The 21302-nt window shown below is 35.9% G+C and overlaps 1 protein-coding gene across 9 annotated transcripts; it reads right to left on the bottom strand.

The window, feature by feature from the left end:
• Positions 1-1390: 1390 nt before the first annotated feature.
• LOC127626830 (major facilitator superfamily domain-containing protein 8) lies at positions 1391-21115 on the bottom strand. Of its 9 annotated transcripts, none has more exons than XM_052102900.1 (13): positions 21096-21115; positions 20580-20646; positions 9860-9933; positions 9216-9259; positions 6840-7080; positions 6571-6684; positions 6166-6310; positions 5866-5924; positions 5603-5711; positions 5364-5498; positions 4244-4347; positions 1931-2151; positions 1391-1845 (listed from the first exon to the last, which is right to left on the bottom strand). In XM_052102900.1, exons 2-13 carry the CDS (start codon positions 20621-20623, stop codon positions 1639-1641), a joined length of 1497 nt encoding a protein of 498 aa, XP_051958860.1. In that variant the 5' UTR covers positions 20624-20646; positions 21096-21115; the 3' UTR covers positions 1391-1638. The 9 variants fall into 9 exon arrangements, with proteins under 9 accessions (XP_051958860.1, XP_051958859.1, XP_051958863.1 ...); XM_052102899.1 differs by lacking the exon at positions 21096-21115 and adding an exon at positions 20816-20898; XM_052102903.1 differs by lacking the exon at positions 21096-21115 and adding an exon at positions 19647-19680.
• Between the last annotated feature and the right edge of the window lie 187 nt (positions 21116-21302).

The raw sequence follows: 21302 nt of genomic DNA, 5'->3' as shown, positions 1-21302 counted from the left end.
CATAAGTGTATGTAAACTTCTGATTTCAACTGTAAAACAAATTGCAGTCTAAAATGCTGTACATTAGGTACTATAGACAGCAACATGCTCCTACATGAATATCAAGACACTAAATATAAAATCTGATGTTCTCTTGACACACACTGGCTTTTTAAGTATTTAATATTTATAAAGTGCCAATCCCTATTGAATTTCCCATTTGCTTGATTTTCTTGTGCATGTTTTGCCAACAGAATGCTTGTGAGGGGCAGCCATGGAGCTCCGGGCTCGTTCAAACACATTGACTGCAAACCCACTGCCAAGAACAAGAGGAAAAGAAAAGTTCCATGATCTTAAATGCAGTGCATCATGGGAGTAATGGTTTTGCAGCTGGCAAAAATTGCATCACACAGAGTGCGATCACTAAGTGTGAAGCAAGAACCTGGTGTTAAACCAACATGCATACAAGGTTATTTTGCATATACAGCTAGAGTTGTCTTTTTGCATTTTTTAGTGCATCTGGGTTCTGTTGTCTGGTTGGTTAATTGAAATACCACAATGCAAATCCACAAGCTCATCCTACAGTAGAGGCACAGTTGCAGTACACGTTGTGTGAACAACCAAATTTACAGTAACGGTTAAGAGACAGCTTTGTCATGACCTGTGTAAAACAAAACAACAACAACAACCTTTGAAATCAATTACTATGATCTTTACAAAATCACATTTAACTTCTTTTGCAATAAATAAATAAATAAAATAAAAAAATAAAAATCTGTTTAATGGAATAAACTTTGAATATCTTTTATTTAAAGAAAGACACCCAGAAACATTGTCACACTTCAAAGGATTGAGAGGTTTCTGTTTTTAAAACAAAATAACAGTTTATTATAAGTTAAAATAAATAACTATATTGTGCTTATTTAACATCCACAAAAAATAGACCATTTGTAATTTTTTTTAAATCTGGGATTACTTTATTTTTTACAATGCCTAGTGTTATGAAAAACTTCACCAGCTAACATTTGTTTCAAGCCTCTTCTATTAGTGCATAAATCAGCATTTCCATCAGTAATTAGTAAACATCTGTTAACGTATTACAATGCTATAAACATTAGTTATTAAAGATGATTATTAAAACATGTAATACTCTTTAAGTAAACTGTATGGGCCTTGCAATCATGGTGTGCTTCCAAACCTTTAACCTACTGCTGGTTGCACAGGCCTGTTATGATCCTGCCACTCTTTTATGTCTCCTGTGTGGAGTAATTACAAACCTGAAAACCTACTTAAATGTGGCAACAGAAGATCTATACCATGCTACTCCGGATGATGTTGAATTCACAGTGAAGGTAACTGGAAATTGGAGTTCAATATATTGAGGATATATATATATATATATATATATATGTATATATATATATATATATATATATATATAAAAGATCCTAAATTGGAAATGATCTGTAAGCTTCTTAAGAATCATGCTGTGAAAGCTCCACACTTTATACAACTCTCTATGAAAGAAGTATTCATAAGTGCATCAGTGGTTCTTCATCTTCTCTCCACACACGTTTAAGTCACTTAACAACCTGGCAAAAGGCCCACTTCTCTAAAAGGTTCTTTAGTAGTTAGTAGGGGCACCTCTCAGTCATTCTGCTATTCCTCCACCCTTCCATGGCGTACAGAAAAGGCAATTAGTCTTTTATACATAGCACTGAGGAGAATAATGGCAGCTAGTACTATGCCACAGATGATACTGAAGTTCCATCGGGGTCCCAGAATTGCGTAGACATGAGAGACAAACACAGGCCCAAGAGTCCTTGCACCACTTCCTGATGCTGTCAGCCAGCCCATGTAAACTCCCTGAGAATATATCATAAATGGCATCAAGTACAATGAATCATCATTTTCAGTCTAATATGCTTTAAAGAATAAATATCAGTTGTACCTGAGGTTTGGGGCCCAGTATCTTTGAGTATAAAGTGTAAGACATGACGTTACATGTAGGATAACCCACTCCGATCAGGATGTCAGCAGTTATGTACTGTGCAAGATAAATTACAGGGGTAAACAGGCACCAGGTCTGTTCAGAGGGACATCCAGTGGGCTCCAGTGAGGAACTGGAGGTTGGGGCCAGTCGTTCTACAGGCATGGTGTTATTTTGAAGATCTGTTCAAGGAAACAATAGAGGCGCAGTAACACACACACGTGAGCACACGCACACGGCCAAAAGTTTGGAATAATGTACAGCTTTTGCTGTTTCGGAAGGAAATTGGTACTTTAATTCCCCAAAGTGGTATTCAACTGATCACAAAGTATAGCCAGGACATTACTGATGTAAAACACTGCACAATCACTATTTGAAAAAAAGTCATTTTTAATCAAATCTAGACAGGCCCCATTTCCAGCACCCATCACCCCAGCACCTTATCCTTGAGTAATCATGCTAAATAGCTATTAGAAAATCTATTTTGATTATTAAATGAAGTTTAACATTCACTGAATGAATGCTATACAATGCTCAAAATTGTATAAATGCTTTGTATGAAAGATTTCATACAAAGTTGTACACTACAGTCTTCAAAAGACAAAGAACAACTGGCTCTAACAAGGACAGAAAGAGATGTGGAAGGCCAGATGTACAAATAAACAAGAGGATAAGTACATCAGAGTCTCTAGTTTGAGAAATAGACGCCTCACATGTCCTCAGCTGACAGCTTCATTAAATTCTACCTGCTCAACACCAGTTTAATGTCCAACAGTAAAGAGAAGACTCAGGGGTGCAGGCCTTATGGGAAGAATTGCAAAGAAAACATCACTTTTGAAAAACAAAGAGTGGGCAAAGAAACACAGACATTGGATAACAAATAACTGGAAAAGAGTGTTATGGATCTTAACTCCTTTGAGTTTTTGTGGGATCAGCTAAACTGTAAGGTGTGTGAGAAGTGCCCGACAATACAGCCATATTTATGGCAAGTGCTACAGGAAGTGTGGGGTGAAATGTCACCTCAGCATCTAGACAAACTGACAGCTAGAATGCCAAGAATCTGCAAAGCTGTCATTGCTGCATGTGGAGGATTTTTTTTATGAGAACTCTTTGAAGTAGTTTAAGAAGTTCTGTTTTTTTTTTCAAATTGTAATTTTTTATATTATTATTGTCCTGACTATTGTGATCAGTTGAATGACACTTTGGTGAATAAAAGTCCCAATTTATTTCCATAAGAGCAAAATCTGTACATTATTCCAAACCTTTGGCTGCCAGGGTCTAATATATATATATAATTTGATTCCAAAAATTGCATAAATATAATTGGATAACATTACATATTTAATGTTCATAATCAGATTATAGTAAATATTTTAGGGATTACAGATTACATTCTGATTACACCATCAATCAGCCAAAGGCAGTAGCTAGTGCATAATTGACTAATTATGCTCCTAAATTTTAAGAGCAGTCTGTATTTTAAATATTTTATGTAACATCTTGCTGTGTGCATGTAGCTAACGAAATTGATACACTGCATTTAAAGGGATCGTTCACTAAAAAATGAAAATTGTCTCATCATTTACTCACCCACATGATATGTATGACTTTCTTTTTTCTGCAGAACAAAAGTGAAGATTTTTAGAAGAATATCTCAGCTTTGTAGGTCCATTCAATGCATGGTGATCAGAACTTTAAAGCTCCAAAATTCACATCAAGGCAACATAAAAGTAATCCATATGACCCCAGTGGCATGAGGATGAGTAAATGATGAGAATTTTCTTTTGGGTGAACTTTCCCTTTAAGTGCTTTATCCAATCCACAAATACACAGGGAATTTGGTTTCGGTTTTAAATGTAGTTTCTAAATGAATGCACAATAAATGCCAAACTATTTGCATGTGCAACCTGCATCGAAAATAATGTATTAAAAAATACTAGACATAATTCTGTAAAAACACATTGCAAACAAATATTTCAGTGGTGTCGGTCACATGCAACTTTGTGCTTTTGCACCACGCAAATGCACTACAGCCCATGTTTCAGTATGGCAGAAAATCACCTCTCTTGGTACTATATACATTTAAAATGAGTGATTAGATTTTCAAGAAAATATGAAATGGGTTATATTAATAACTTATTAATATAAATGTAATCAGATTATTTTAACTCAATCTGTAATCTAAAATATGACATAATGGATTGCAATTTTTAAATAGTATCGGATCAAATTTCAGAAGTATTCTACCCAGCACTGGTAATAAGAATGCCTCACCTGCCCATTGAATTTTAGGATATTGATTTCCCCAAGGCAACAAGATAAAGAAACCAGCAAATATAAGAGTCAAGCCACCAAGGAGCAGTGGTCGATCACCTACCCTAAAAAAAAAAACACCCAAAAATACATTGATTTACCTGAGATCTGATTAGTCAGCCTGCAACAACAACATGAGGAAGTCATGGGTTCAAAAAACACTGCCGACCAATATTAAATGTGTCAGGTACATAAGGAAAAAAATAGCATGTGAGAAACAGTATGAAAACCTGCACTGTCTAAAAAAACTCTAATGATTATGCAAATAGTCTGGTTTCTAGAACGTGTAATATATATATATATATATATATATATATATATATATATATATATATATATATAAAAATAATTCAGATTGAAATATATTACATTATAGTGGCTGACAGGTAATGCATTTTTAAGACAATACAAAGTGGCTTTAAAAATTAAATATACTTTTGTTTTATTCCCATATCACTGAACATAAGCCTACAGTCGTCAGCAATCCATGTTGCTTTGGAGTATGTCAACGCATAGTATGTGTTCTTGCATTTTGTCTGCATTTAATTGTTGGTCTATGTACATATGCGTCATACTGACACTTTTGAAGCGTCTCACTGGCTTTCAGTGTCATAAATGTCTAGCTTATAAGATGGTGTGTAAAGTAAAAAGTAGTTAAAACTTTGACAATCACGTCTCGAGATCCATTCACTCTTTTGTTTTGTCCAGCTGTCAAGAATGTGTTCTGTGAGGCCAGCTCACATTCTGGGGATGCATCTGAGTCACTGTTTGTGAGATTTGTTGAGGTGCACTGACTGCCTCCTGCTGATGCAGCTCATAAAAGCATGAAGTTAAATGTACTTCAAGCTTGAATAGCTCAGATGGTAGAAAATACATTATGGAATTTACGTATGGGTCACGCATTATTTTTTAAACAAAGTTAATGCATTAAATTAACTAATATATTCCTAACTTGAATATATTCTATTTTATATTCTATTTAAAAAACAATGGCCAAGTGCCATTAGTATTTGTAAAAAGTAACAAATACTAATAATCAACATCAGAGTTCTTAAAATAGAAACCTTAAACTTGAATTTACCGTGCTGAAACCACCTTGACCACCAGGAAGACAAAGATGGACACAAAGCCAATGGCAGCTAATATTATGCCATTATACAAAATTGCATCTTTTCTTGTCCATGCAAACATATCCATTGATAGAGGGGTAGATATTCTGCAGTTAAAGATTAAACACCACATAAATATGAGATAATTTGATCTACATGTCTTTAAATAAGAGTTCTATATAAGTCACAAGATTTGAGAATCATCTCTTACGTTTCAAACACTGCAAAAATGAAAAGAATAATGAAGAAAAGGATGTTAGATGTAAGCACTGCAATCTGGTCAATGTCACCTTCCACCGCTGGAGCCACAGCTACTTGCTCTGAAGGTAGAAAGAAAAACAATGGATAATTGTACTAGTGCATAAAGTAAATGTTACAAATATTACAAAGTTGTTTACAGAACCTATAGCAGTGAAACTGTACACAATTAAGGATAAGATATTATGTGTACACTAGAAAATGAATAAAGGATACCTTCTGGGGTGTAGTTAATTGCTCGGATTTCCCTCCCATGTGCATCCACAGAGTGTTCCCTAAATATATGAAAACATATTTTAAGTTCTATGCATGCTGTTTTAACTTAAGTATAAAGGCAATTATTATTTCAAACTTGGATAAAAGCAGTCACTTTTGAAATAAAAAGGCGCTGAGGATACACAGACCTGAGCTGAAATGCTCAATTTACAACTGTATATGCATTTACTACAATCCATGTACATGTATTTAGTATGGTTGGATAGCTTAACTGTGTAAAAGACAGAGTTAAATCATTACCTCAGAACTAAGAAAACCAGCAGAATGTTAATGACCCCAAAGCAGGCAGCTAGCAGTGCTGGAGCAGTGTACATATTAACCTGAAGCAGGATAGCATTTACCCTGATGCCAGTCTCTCCAATGAACGACAAGGCAGCCTGTAGAGCTAATATATATATATATATATGTGTCATGTGTCATATGTTATATATATATATATATAAACATATGACACACACCATATATAGAATATGTTAATTCATTAATTTATAAACAGGCCACCAACAATCTTTGTTTGACAAGAGTTCTACATGCTACATCTTTGCAAGTGACATATCTTGTGAAAAATAGCAGATCAACTGTCCTTACAGACAAACTTCACAATGTATTGAGTGAATAACATCATTTTATTGCCTTGACACATACCCGGGCCAAGTATAAAGCCGAAAGCTTGGCAGGCGCTCATGTTAGCCATTGCACAGGTTCTCTCTTTTAAAGAAGTGGCACCTGCCACATAGGACCTCACAACTGCTACATTACCTACATGACAGAAATAAAAGATCTTAACACTGCAAATGATCACCGTACAACCTTGTGGTTAATGATCATTGTTCACTAATTATCAGCTTAATTCTGCTAGCAAAATCAATGTGTTTGCAGTTGTTTACTTAAAAGTATGTATAAATAAAACATACCTGATCCAATGCCCACAAATGTTCGAGCCAAAAGCATGTGAATTTTGTTGTGTGAGGGAAGTAGGTAGGCATACGTGTAGTACATGTTAGCAGAGATGTTTATGAATATAGAGCAGACTAGAGGCTCCCGTTGAGGCCTGTGATTGGACCATAATCCAAAGAGGGGCGAGGCCACCATCTGACCCAAACTATATGCAGCAACCACCCATCCCAGGAAACTGGCATCTGCACTGTTATCAATCTAAAAAGTCAAACAGAGCATGATTGATGGACTTGCACGGTTACTGTCCAGTTAGTGTAGTATACATTAGAGGTAGACTGATATATCGGTTTTTACCAATTAATCAGTGCAGATAGCTTTTTGGAACTATCGGTTATTGGCAAAAATCTATGACATTAGTTTTTTTTATTTTCATTATTCCTCCGTGTTCCTCTGTGGCCGACGCTATTTTGATTAGATAATCAAGTAATCTATATTGAAGTGTGGGCATGCAAAGAAAAATTTGTCTATATGGAAATATCACCTATCAGCACAAATTATCAAATTTTATTTCTTGTGAAAAATAATAAAACCTTATTCTGCACCTCATCTGGTGAAATATATATACAAACTCTTCATCTGGTGAATATACACTGATCAGCCGCAACATTAAAACCACTGACAGGTGAAGTGAATAACATTTATTATCTTGTTACAATGACACCTGTCAAAGGGTGGGATATTAGGCAGCAAGTGTACAGTCAGTTCTTGAATTTCATGTGTTTGAAGCAGGAAAAATTGGCAAGTGTAAGGATCTGAGTGACTCTGACAAGGGATAAATTGTGATGGCTAGACAACAGGGTCAGTCTAGCAATCTCCAAAGCAGCAGGTCTTGTGGGGTGTTCCCAGTGTGCAGTGGTTAGTACCTACCAAAAGTGGTCCAAAGAAGAACAACTGGTGAACCGGTGACAGGGTCATTGGTGCCCAAGGCTCATTGATGCGTGTTGGGAGCATAGGATAGCCTGTATGGTCTGAGCCCATAGAAGAGCTACTGTAGCACAAATTGCTGAAAATATAATGCTGACCATGATAGAAAGGTGTCAGAACACACAGTGCATCGCAGATTGCTGTGTATGGGGCTGCGTAGCCGCAGACCGGACAGAATGCCCATGCTGACCCCTGTCTACCACCGAAAGCACCTACAATGGGTACAAGAGCATCAGAACTGGACCATGGAGCAATGGAAGAAGGTGGCCTGGTCTGACGAATCACGTTTTCTGATCATGTGGACGGCAGAGTGCATGTGTGTCGTTACCTGGGGAAGAGATGGCAGCAGGAGGAACCATGGGAAGAAGGCAGGCCTGCTGAGGCAGTGGTGTTCTGGGCAACGTTCTGCTGGGAAACCTTGGTCCTGGCATTCATGTGGATGTTACTTTGACACAAACCACCTACCTAAAGGTTGTTGCAGACCACTTACACCTCTTCATTGCAACGGTATTCCGTGATTGCATTGGCCCCTTTCAGCAGGATAATGCACCCTGCCACACTGCAAAAATTGTTCAGGAATGGTTTGAGGAACATGACAAAGAGTTCAAGGTGTTGACTTGGTCTCCAAATTCCCCAGATCTCAATCTGATTGAGCATCTATGGGATGTGCTGGACCAACAACATGGAGGCCCCACCTCACAACTTACAGGACTTGAAGGATCTGCTGCTAATGTCTTGATGCCAGATACCACAGTACACCTTCAGAGGTCTTGTGGAGTCCATGCCTCGACAGGACAAAGCTGTTTTGGTGGCACAAGGGGACCTACACAATATTAGGCAGGTGGCTTTAATGTTGTGGCTATAAAAACTTTAACTTGAAAAATATAACAATTTAACAGAGCCAAGCCTCCATTTCAAAATAAGAGTGCCTTGTGTGTTTCAGACTTGGCTGAAGTTAAAAGTCCCACATTATGCACCAAATCATTAAAAAATATATATATGTTTCTTTAATTATTATTGGGATTTTGTTTTTTATACATTTTGGACTATCCTCTATGTCTGTGCCCATCATAGTACAGTGAGACATTCTTCAAATCGAATTTAAAAACTATCTGCCAAATAATCGGTTATCAGCTCTATCCTTCACCTTAGTTATCGGTATCTTTAAAATCCACTATCGGTCGACATCTATTATACATGGACTAACAAGGGTGCACCAGGCACTTTTTCTTAGAAAATGAAATGCACCTTACAAATACTTCCCTTTGTCACTTCCAGTTAATAAGTCAAGCATAGCTCAAGATATAAATATAATTTGCACAGAAATCATTTATAGAAGTCTCACTCCTTTGTCATTTTTAAGTTCATTTTGAAAACCATTCCACTCCGATAGCAAAAGGAATACTTACGTTCTTCAGATAGGGCCATATGGAAGTGATGACAATCGTAAAACCTAAAACACAACAATGCAATCACTACATTAATCTACGAGCATATAAAAAACTGCAAAAGTCATATTGATATCTTAAGTAATTCCTTTTTCTTTAAGTGACACTTTTACTGTGTTATAGGGTTAGAGGGCATTACATGTTCAGTTGAGTTTAACTGTACAGTTTAGTACAAACAACTTGCAAGTTACAGCAAATTCTCAGCTCTAAAATGAACAGGTGCCATCACCATCTATTCATTAAACCGAACTGCAAAATGGGAAATCTATAAAAAAAAAAATTATATGAATGTACAAGTTAAATTATGCTTTGATTGGCTAACATTTCTTTTCACGTTAATCACCAGTTTTAAACACCTTTTCTATCACTAGTTAATTTTAAAAAGCACTGAATTGTGACAAATGAATTCTCAAGAGTAAAAGTATTCCTTGTAGTTCAAGCTCATAAAACTGCATTCATATTAATTATAAAAGAATTAGCAAGATGCGGTTTAAAATAGTTTCAGATGGAGTATAATGTCTTACCAAAGTATTTCTACCCATATTTTTACATCTGTTAAGTGGGACATCAAAGCAGAAATGTGTGTGAACATGTTTCTTTCTTACCAATGCTGCTGAGGAACATGGTGAAGTTCATGACCCTAATGGACCTCCACCGGCATCTGTCTGCATCCTCATTCCTTAGAAAGGAAATGTCAAATGTGTTCTTATATGGGTATATAAATCGTCCTATTTAAATTAATTTGCAGCTCTGATTCCTAGAACTAATTAGCTGCATCATGCTTGTGTTTACACTTCAGCCTAGTGAAATATGATGGTTGCATGCATAATGCAAATTATGCATGCATGTGTGTATTATGAGACGATACAGAGACAACAGCTCATGCAGGATATTCCAAAAGAACACGAAGACTGTTACAGTATGTAGATGGTACCTGACATGGCCATTTTCAACGTATCATGTAGTGACAGAAATGCCCTTGTGACATGACAGACAACATGAGTTAATAAAGACAAGTTCTATCACATAATTCAGACATCATTTCGGAACACTAATGACAGCTATGCAAGCTATATTGAATAGACTAGCTTTTTATTAGACTGCGTCATTAAAAAAACAATCATGGTAACTTTTTATATATTTTTTATTTTTCAAAAGCATACAAATTATAAGAACAAAATTGGGTATACAAAACATTTCTTTCCATTCAGTATATACATATTAATTTACTTTTTTTTTTCTTTGTAAATAAATTACAATAGATTTATTTTCATACAAAGCATTAAAATTAAATGATTTTGATCAACTTAACTCCAGGTTGCTCTGGGGGGATTGTCCCTGTAAGTTGCTTTGGACAAAAGCTTCTGCCAAATGCATAAATGTAAATGTAAATGTAAAAAGTGTCATCAATTATGGGAAAGCCAGTGTTACAAACCAAGAACAGAATCATGGAGTCATCTATTGTGATTATTTTAGGAAACATTAACATAGCTACCTGGGCCCAAAAGTCTGTAGAATAATTACAGGTGCAAAATAAATGAATAGAAGTTTCAGGTTCAAGATTACAAAACGAACACTGTGGTAAAATGTCTCTTTTAAAGTTTTTTAGAAAAACATTGCAATTATAATATCTATGCAACACTTTAAAGGGAATTTCATTTATCTTATTGGGCAGTAAAAATGTATTAGTCTCGGACTATGTCAGTGGGAAGCTAGAAAGCTAGGAATCTAGATTTGTTCTTAAATACAATTACATTTATTCACTTGGCAGACGCTTATTGATAACACATGTTGATTATTTCATAATATAGATGTGTGGAGAAAAATTGTGTTTAAAGGTTATTTCCCAAGCTTCCTGCGCTTGCTTATGAAAATAAGCTAGCTTAAAGTTTACTATATTTGAAGTCACATGAAAGTAAATATTTTAGACCACCGCACTTATTAAAAAACAAATTGGGGATATAAAACCATATAGAGTCCTCCTGATCCAAGCAATGTTTTATCCAACTGATTTAAAAAATGATATTAACAGTACTGAAATCAAGGATGTTGAGCCCACCCTCTGAAACTGTTCTTATAACCGGTTTTCTTTTTACATATTCAGTCTAGTTCTTCCAAATAAATTTAAATACAATTTTCAACAGTTAAGCACATTCTAGGACTGACATACAAATTGTGATTATTTTAGGAAACATTAACATAGCTATTAATTGCAGAGCTTCTTGACTCCCTTGCCTTAATTTTTTGATTTTTGTAGCAGCCTTTCTTTGCTGGATGCTTACAGACACATCCATGGAAGCAGCGTTTCATCATTTACATGGTTGAAAGCAGACGTCACAAAAATATTGGATAGACCTGTGGCTTGTGTCTGACTGGCTGGTTTGATTTAATAATTCCTGTACAATTTCTCCTGCCACTCTAACTGATCATGCTTGTATCAACCTTGAAATAGCTGAGGTTTATAGTAGTTCTCAGAGACAGCCAGGATACTGAAAACTAAATACTTCTTTCTTACAATATTCTTCATGTTGTTTAGGTATTAAGAATATTTTTGAAGTTTCTAATACCAAATCAGACTCTGCAAACACAAAGTGGGAACTATTTATATACGAGTGTCGGAAATTCTCTATTCAATTTGGTAAACACCTCTCTATATTAAGATTATATTAACATTGAGTCTTGGCGGAAATCTATTTAAATATAAATCAGGGTTATGCCCTCCCATAATAAATGCAGCTGAAGGAAATTTCAGATTTAAAGCTGAAAGTTTCGTAGACAAACTTTGGAAGAGAATACTGTTCAGCTCGGGCCTGTTAAAGCCATAAATATTACATAAAATAACAATAGTCACCCTGGACTGAATTCCGGCTATTATCCATCTTCCCTCTAAAGAAAGGTGTGACTCAAGAATATTACCATAAAATATATGACTAGGTAAAATCATTACTCTACCAGAATGAGAAGAACCATGTGAAAATATAATTTTACCTTCCTACTGAGCTGACCAAAATAATACATAATTAACACTAGAATGATTTTCATGTAAAAATAGACATCTTTTCCTTTGGAACTGCTGAATAAAAATAAAGCTTTACGTTTGGTTAGATCACGAACCCCCCCAACATTAAGAGAAAAACACGAAGAGTTAAAAGACATTGAATGAAGAACAAGAAAGAACAATCTGCCTTAAGGCAGAAGAATCAACTGCATTAAGTGAGGAAAAAATTATGTAATCTATTTACCTTCCATATTTAACGAGGATCAAGTGGTTATTCAAAAATATCAAAACCATTCTGTCTGAGAATGAGATGAACAAACAACAGAGATGCGGATTATGTCAGAACAAAATTAAATGGACACCATCTTTACAAAGAGGTCACAGCTGAGCTTTCGGTTAAAGTTCAAAGTGTTTTTCTTTCCACCAGAGGGAACAAGAGTATTTGTTGATGTGGTTCACATATTGTCCGCTGTAATCTTCTTTCCATTAACAAATGGCATATCAGCCCTTAATCCCAGTTCGTTTTCCTTCATTCCGGCCTTGATTTACCAGTGGCCACAATTTGTTCCTTGCATCCCTTGTCTGCTGTGTCAGATCTTCAGTTATCTTAATGCCTTTCTGTTTGAGGATTTCAGAGTTCTTTGCGTCGAGCCAGATGTGATCATGATGAGTGCGTGACAAAAATGGCACAATAATCCGCTGTGGATGGGTGCCTCCCACTTTTGGCCCGAGTCTGTATGCAACGTCAATGGAAGTCTAAAGAACATCTCTCAAGAACAAAATGCCATTGCAACCATTTTCCCCTTCCTCCTCGGTAATGACAGACATTTTCAAGTTCCACAGTCTTTTATATGCATCCAATTCGCCCACTTTTTCCCACAGCTGTTTATTCTCTGTGATCACGTCCTCTATTTTAACATCCAGTTTTAGCAACAGCACTCTCCATTTTATCCATAACTGATTCAACTTTAGTAGTAAGTTTGGATGTATGCCGCTGCAATTTTGGCGGAGAGCTGTTAGATGGGGTTTCTGATAGTGGTAGACGATCCATATTTAACTCCTCTTCGAAAGTGGATTTAGCATAATCACGTACACGTTTCACACTTTCCGCCATTTCTATCTCCTCATATTTGTTTGGAGTCGCTATAGAGTATTGTCTCAGCGACACGTGAAGGGCGACCTCCGTGAAGTTGGCACCCCATATAATTAAATAATCACCAAAACTATTCCATTCATTTGTGCTGTGTTTGTGCCGCAAAAATTAACGTTTGTGCTGGTTTGGCGTTTGAGATATTAAGCATTATCTTTTGGGCTATGTGACGTCACTCTCCACACCATCTCGCTCGAATCGCTCCAAACGCTGGTTGTTTGTGCCATTAAAACAAACGCTGTAACTATTTCCCTTCCTTAGATATAGCGATAATGTTTTTGGGAGCGGTGACGTCACCCTCCACATCATGTTGTCTAAATCACTCCAAATCGGTGTCATTCGTTTGTGCTCTATTTGTGCCATTAAAAGAAACCCTGTAACTATGATCGTTTCTTAAATATAACAAACAGCCTTTTTAATAACAGTGACGTCACACTCCACCCCATGTCGTCCGAATCGCTCCAAACCGGTGTCATTCATTTGTGCTGTTGAAAGAAACAAACTAATCACTGAACCAACTAAAACATCTCGTTTATTACCATTATGTTTTAGGAGTTTATTCAAAGTAAAAAGTAGCCTAAATTTACCTCAGTGAATATATCATTAAGGCCACTGCATTATAATAACCGTTTGCTCGATTAGTTAGTGTGTAGCTTAATACAAGTGCAGCTTATGTTCAAAACATTTATTGCATTATGCAACGACAATGATGGAATTTGATTGGATACAATAAACAGTTTAATAAGAAACTGAGATAGCTGAAGTTTTTATCTTCAAATTTGGGTCATCTCTGCTTGCAGTTCTCAGAGAAATCTGAATAAACAGTGAAGCAAGGACAGGTGATGTGTGTGTTTTATCATATTTCAAATATTTTAAAGCAATGGGTCGGGAACTTGCTTTAGTTGCCTACCAAATGTATTCCAATCATATTCCATCATTGTCGTTGCATAATGCAATAAACGTTTTGAACATAAGCTGCACTTATATCAAGTTACACACCAACTAATCGAGCAAGCTTGAAGTTACTGTCAATGATCAAACTGCCAATATATATATATACAATGACAGCAACGGTAAGAAACCCGCATCAATAGCACAAATGAATGAGTCAGAAAATGAGGGCATTGGACGAGATGAGGTAAACACATGACTGACTTCACAGATCCGGGAGATAATTGTTATTTCTATGGGAATTAGTTAGATTGTTTCTTTCAACAGCACAAATCGAGCACAAACGAATGACACTGGTTTGGAGCGATTCGGACGACATGGGGTGGAGAGTGACGTCACTGTTTAAAAAATTAAAAACAAATTCAGAAAAGATCATAGTTACGGAGTTTATTTTAACGGCACAAACGACCAGTACCTTTTTGAAGCGATTTGGACGACATGGGGTGGAAAGTGACGTCACAGCCCCGAATCATATTTGTTATTTCTAAGGAATGGAAAAGATAAAGTGTTCATTTTAACGGCACAAATAGAGCACACACGAATGACACCGGTTTGGAGCGATTTAGACAACATGGGGTGGAGAATGACGTAAATGCTCCCATAAACATTATCGCTATATCTAAGGAAGTGAAATAGTTACAGCGTTTGTTTTAATAGCACAAACCGAGCACAAACAGCGATTTGAGCGAGACGGTGTGGAGAGTGACGTCACACAGCCCCAAAAATAATGCTCAATATCTCAAACGTCAAACCGGCACAAACGTTCATTTTTGCGGCACAAATCAGCAAAAATGAATGGAATAGTTTTGCTGATTATTTAATTATATGTGGTGCCAACTTCACGGAGGTTGAAAGACGATTTCAATAAATGCGTTGGTCGAAAACCACGAGTCCTCACCGTGTAAAAATAAAATAAAGAATCTCAACTCAGACTTAATAACGGTACAGAATCGTTCTGGATATAAAATATATTTGTGTCAATTACTCATATCACCAAGGAAGGTTAAATAAGATACAATTTTGCAATAGCCACAAAAGATTCGACTACTCAGACGACATCTAGGGAGTCCTCCACAATTATGATAACTTACCTAGCATTATCGCCTCTGAGAAGCGGGGTACTTTCTTCAGACTCAAAAAGTGACATTAATAGTGATTTACAGCCGCTTGCGAAAAAAAAAAAAAAAACGACACAACGGCAATTTAAGAGACAGTGCCTTTACATTGACATGCTCATTGTAATCAAGTTAATGTTACACACTCACTGGAGTTGCACAACACAGACCGCGAATCGCAATCAGGTCTCTATATAATATTTCAATTTTAGCTGTTATAAGCAGACTAGTGTTAGGAGTAATTCACCGGTGTTTCACGCTAAGTTGTTGATTCTGCGCAAAATTGAATCAGCTGAAAGTTCACACACGTGAACAGCAACAAACAGAAACGGTTATGAAATTCCGTCATTTCAAAATAAAAGTCCGATGACAATAAAACTGAACTGAATGAATTTAAAGGGATAGTTCACCCAAAAAGTAAAAATCTCCCATAATTTTCCTCAACTTCATGCCATCCCAGATGTGTCTGACTCTTTCTATTTTAAGAATATTTCAGCTCTGCATGCTTAGTGACTCCAGTCTGGCTTCCTAAGCAACCAATTGGTCTGGTTGCTAGGGAGGGTAGAGTCACGTTGGGGTAACCCACATGGTGAGTTGTGCATTTATGGCACGGAGAATAGCGCACTATGTCTCCACGTTAACGTGCTCAACAAACCACGTGATAAGATGCACGGATTGACGGTCTCAGATGTGGAGGCAACTGTGAATCATCCTGCGCCACCACGAGGAATTAGAGCGCATTGAGAATTGGGCATTCCAAATTGGTGAGAAATATCCCCCCCAAAAATGTAAAGACTATTTCAACTCTGTAGGTCCATACAATGCAAGTGAATGGGTACCAAAATTTGGAAGCTCCAAATTCCCATATTTCCTGCTGTAAGCACATGAAAGTCTGATGGCTCGTGAGTGTCATCATACTCCCTGAACATTTTTTGTTTTTCGAGAGAGGGGGGCATTATTTTAATATAGAAACAAACACATGGAGGAAACATGTGTTTACAGTCTTTATTATTGCTTGGCACTGATAATAGCTTAACATTATTTACATTAGCCTACCATTTTGGGGTCTTTGCAATTATATTCCAGTGTCATTCTGCCTCAATTAGCTAGTTATAGATTAAGAGTTGTTTTAGGTGTACATATTGCTTGCTGCTGTGTATAATAATTTATGTTGTTAAAATAACATTCTGTTCCGTCAACGATGTACTCCTATGAAACTTCACTAGGAGCACGTTGCAATTATTTTTTTTTACCAAAAGCAATTAAGGTGGTAAACTTGTTTACAGAAAATGCATTGTCTGCTGGTATATTTTCCTACTTTTCAGGATACCACATTAAGTATGCCACTTTGTAATGTAAGACTTTGAATATTTAAGGGCAAATTACCACCTGACCACACTTGTGGGTTTGCTAATGTTACAATTAAAAACCATAGAAGGGTAAAAACATGCCAGGCAGACATTGGTATGATGTAAGCAACACAGCTACAACTAATACAATTGATAATGCTTGTGTTAGATTTATAGTGTGCAAATAATCAAGTATTAACAATGGTCAATCGTATTGGCGGCACAGAGGGGCCCCCAAATCAAATTCTGTTTAGGGCCTCATAAAGGCTTGTGCTGGCCCTGATGACAGGTGTCGGTGAGAAACAAATCAATATTTAAGTCGCTTTTTTATGATAAATTCTGCTCCCTGCCCAGTAGTTGACATTATGCACGAAGAATGCGAATCCTCAAAAAACAAAAGAATGTGAAAGTAAAAGTTGAGATTTATAGTACAAAAGGACTTTAATGTTGGTCTGTTTCTCACCCACACATGATATATTGCTTCACTAGCCGTTGATTTAACCACTGGATTACTATTATGCTGCCTTTATGTGCTTTTTGGAGCTACCAAATTTTGGTATCCATTCATTTGCATTGTGAGGACCTCCAGATCTGAGAAATTCTTCTGAAAAAGTCATACACATCTGGGATGGCATGAGGGTGAGTAAATGATGAGAGAGTTTTCATTTTTGGGTGAACTATTCCTTTAATATCTAAAATAAAACATAATATTTCTATTATGTCTATTAAAATCTAAAGCTATTGAATTTGTTTTATTTATGCATATTATTAATTTATTTATTAATGTGTTATAATTTCATACCTAATTATAATTTTAAAATGCTATTATAAATATTGATTCCTCAGGATCAATCAAACTTTGAGAAAAAGATGTGTGAAGTTTAAAGTTATATAGATGGCAAAAGTTACTTTTTCACATTCATTAGTTGCCTCTGTGATTATATATTATTATTTCCTTGTAATAGAAATTAATGCACGTTTTCTGACCTGCTGAAGAAAGCTTGTGAATGCTTGTTTTATGGTAAAGTTACATCATGTAACATCAAGTATTGAGATGATCTGCTCAGATATAATTTTTGGTTGATGTCATCATATTTGCAGTAATGCACAGTGCTGCTAATTGTAAAAAGCTATATTTTGTTTGCCAGAAGTCATTTCTATACATTTTAAACAAGAGTTTTGTGCAAGACAAACACCTTTTGTGTGATTTCAAGGTTAAAATGTTACATGCTGTCATTTAAATACTCTCCAAAAAATCGTAATTATGGAGTGGTCAAGTTATTGTGTAAAACATATAATCAGCTGTATAAACGTACTTTATTGCTACAAAAGTAGTTATTAAATTGTGATTTTTAAAAAGTAGAAATAGAGCAAATCTGTAATCATTGATTGAATAATAGATTTCCAGCATATACTATTTATCATAGTAATCGTCCTTGTGTTATTAAAAAGGGTGCAACATGTAGGATTTAGAGAAGTGTGAAAACTACAATCTGTGAAAACAATAATGGCAGTTAGGGAAGATAATGGAAGTCAATGGGAAAGCAGTAGACTCTGGCTGCTGCCAAGCAAAGTGACACTATAAGTAAAAGGGGGGTTGAAAAAGTTATTTTCAAAAACCTTTTCAAATATACAAATAAAAATGTATTGGATTGATTTAACATTATGATTAATATAGCTTTACCTGAACACACAAAGAAACACCACACCCACTGTATTTTCTCAGTGATTATGTGCTCATGAATCGTCCTATTAAGCCTGCAGCATTAAAGCAACAAACACCCCACCTATGTTGGTAAAACTGATATTTATTTATTTTTAGAAAGAAAAATCTTCTCAAAGCAGAAGAAAGTCACAACCATATCAATTACTAAGTCAAAAATGTCTGCATTCATTGCCCAGGGAACTTATTCTCCCATTTGCTATAGTGAAAAATATGTTTGAATATGAATGTTTGTAATTAGGGATGCACCGATCTGATACCTGATTTCTGGTATCGGAATCGGAAGAGAAAAAGTGGTATCGGTGGATCCCTTGTTTGTATGAGAGAGCAACCAACATAATCAAAAGAGTTAATTAAATACTTTGATCAAGTATGTCCCTTAATATTCTTTAGACAAGTAGTGGATAATTATTTTTATTAAGATTAATTATTTTTAAAGCAGGCTTAATCAACAACGGGGCAAATCAACATATATTAGGCTAGTGTATATGTTTGTATTTGCTCAATACAAGGAGTTGGATATAAATAAGCATATTTTGGTTTGCAAGAAGCCACAGAAGACAACTGGTAAGGCCTTTTTTAATTGATAGACAATTTTTCAACTGTTTGTGCTGAAAGCACAACAGTGACAATGCTAAGCGTTTTTGTGCTGTGCAGGCTCGTGAAAAGGGGGTAGTTCAACCAAAAATGTACATTCTTTCATCATTTACTCACCCTCACATCATGCTAGATTTGTGTGTCTTTCTTTCTTCTGCTGAACACAAATTAAGATTTTAAGAAGAATATCTCAGTTCTGTAGGTCCTCATAATGCAAGTGAATGGTGACCAACATTTTGAAGCTTCGAAGGACATAAAGGAAGCAGAAAAGTAATCCATATGACTCCACTGGTTAAATCCATATCTTCTGAAGTGAGTATATAAAATATTATGGGTAGAAGAGGAGGACTAGAGACATTTTAGGAAGGTGTGAATGGTTTCCCACTGAACAGATTATTATGCTAAACTGGACTGTGTCCAAAATCCATTTAGTGTGACTGAGAGCAGCAGCCTTCCTGCCAGACTGATAAACATCTAACAGATGACCTCAGACAGTTGAATCTACTTACTTGTGTGAAGTGCTTACTCAGCTTTGACCCAAATCTAAACCAAGCACAAGAATACACGCAAAGTGGTAAAAACTTACAGCCTCAATACAAGTAACACTGCCCGAGAACTCTCAAAACCTTTGGAATGGAAAAAAAAAATCTGTGCTCTATTTTAAGAGACATGAATTGTCATTAATGAGCCACACTATGTTTTGGGGGGATTTACTTTGTATTAGGTGTCTTTAACTACTATGTCCTAATATTAAAATACATACAATACAAAGTACTTATTGTGTAACAACATGTTGCTCTTCAAAATTCACGCAAGATTCACATTTGCCACTAAGGTTGAGGTGCGGGTATGGTTTAGGTTAAGGGTTGGAGTAGATTTAGGTTTAGAGGTAAGGTTAAAAGTGTAACTATAGATGTAATTAAATGCAGGTACTTTAAATGTAAGATGCAATGCAACAACATGTATGTACATAGAAAGTACATTGTTTTAAATGCTTAAGTAGTAGTTCATGACACCAAATATAAAGTGAGCCCGGGTTTTTTTTTCACCCACAGTATTAATAAGTGGTATTCTGGCTGAAAGTCAAATATTATAATAAAATAAATTTCTATAATAATTTTAATAATGTTTAGTAATATCCAGTTTGCTCTCACTTTAAATAAAAAATAATACATAAAATATGTTCATGCTGTTTTTAATTGATTATCCATAAAAACATCATGCACCTATTTTTGATTTAAAGTGAGAGCAAATTGGACATTATGACACTTTATTAAATTATCCAAAATTCCATACAAATTAAATGAACCTTTTGAAGGAAATCCCATATTAATTCACCATGGTTTAACAGGAATAATAATGTAGTACATTTGGTCTTATGTGTTTGGTATTTTCCGTCGGCATAATATGCAATAAAATAGTAATAACACGTCACAACAAACCTTTTCATGAACATCGGTGTTTCTTTCCAATCCGTGGGCTTCATTCTGGACTCAAATTAATTATCATCTACAATGACATTCACAAACAAATGTTGGCAAGATAACAGTGACTGAAACGATGCCATTAAGACTACATGTTAACCAGTAATCACTTGCAGGCGATTTCCAAAAAAAATATATAATTTTGTAACATAAGTTAAAAACAACGGCTGAGCTGTGATTTCGGCTATATTTACATGTAATATGACCACTCTGAGTGAAAGTTGAAAGCGGTATGTCGTCTTATTTTTCTCTCACACTGCGCACAGCCTCCGTCTGGGTAACGTCTGGGTAAGCACTCGCGCTGCAGTACTGGGGACTTTTAAACGGAAAGTAGCTAAGATTTGTCCAAACAGTCGCTAGATTTGTCGCTAGGTGTTTTTTTTGTATTGTTTTTTTTTATTAGAAAAAAAAAAAAAGGTCGCTAAAGGGGTCTAAAAAGTCGTTAAATCTAGTTGGCAAACACTGAATACTTACCGGCTTTAAGTAAGCAGCAGCAGTCCTATCACAACTTTACAGTATGAGTTGGCAGATTTCAACATTGGGGTGATGTCCCGCCCCCAGCTGTAATAGAGATTTTGATTGGTTCTGTCTATGCGACTGACAGGCCATTTGCGCGTTCTTATTGGTCAGTTATCCGAGGGTTTTTAGCCGAAAGTCAATCAAATGTACTCGAGCATCGCG

The sequence above is a fragment of the Xyrauchen texanus genome, chromosome 33, assembly GCF_025860055.1.
Source record: "Xyrauchen texanus isolate HMW12.3.18 chromosome 33, RBS_HiC_50CHRs, whole genome shotgun sequence".
Taxonomy (NCBI): Eukaryota; Metazoa; Chordata; class Actinopteri; order Cypriniformes; family Catostomidae; genus Xyrauchen; species Xyrauchen texanus.
Note: the sequence above shows the minus strand (reverse complement) of the source record. Positions and strands in the feature narration are given on the sequence as shown.

What these genes read in the sequence shown, in the direction of transcription:
- LOC127626830 (XM_052102897.1), bottom strand. Translation starts at nt 15,500, where the DNA reads ATGTCACTTTTTGAGTCTGAAGAAAGTACCCCGCTTCTCAGAGGCGAT. An exon ending in TATGGCCCTATCTGAAGAAC is followed by an intron (nt 7,081 to 9,215) that starts GTAAGTATTCCT and finishes TTGACTTTTTAG; the next exon opens with ATTGATAACAGTGCAGATGC. An exon ending in GTCAAGGTGGTTTCAGCACG is followed by an intron (nt 4,348 to 5,363) that starts GTAAATTCAAGT and finishes TTTTTTTTTTAG; the next exon opens with GGTAGGTGATCGACCACTGC.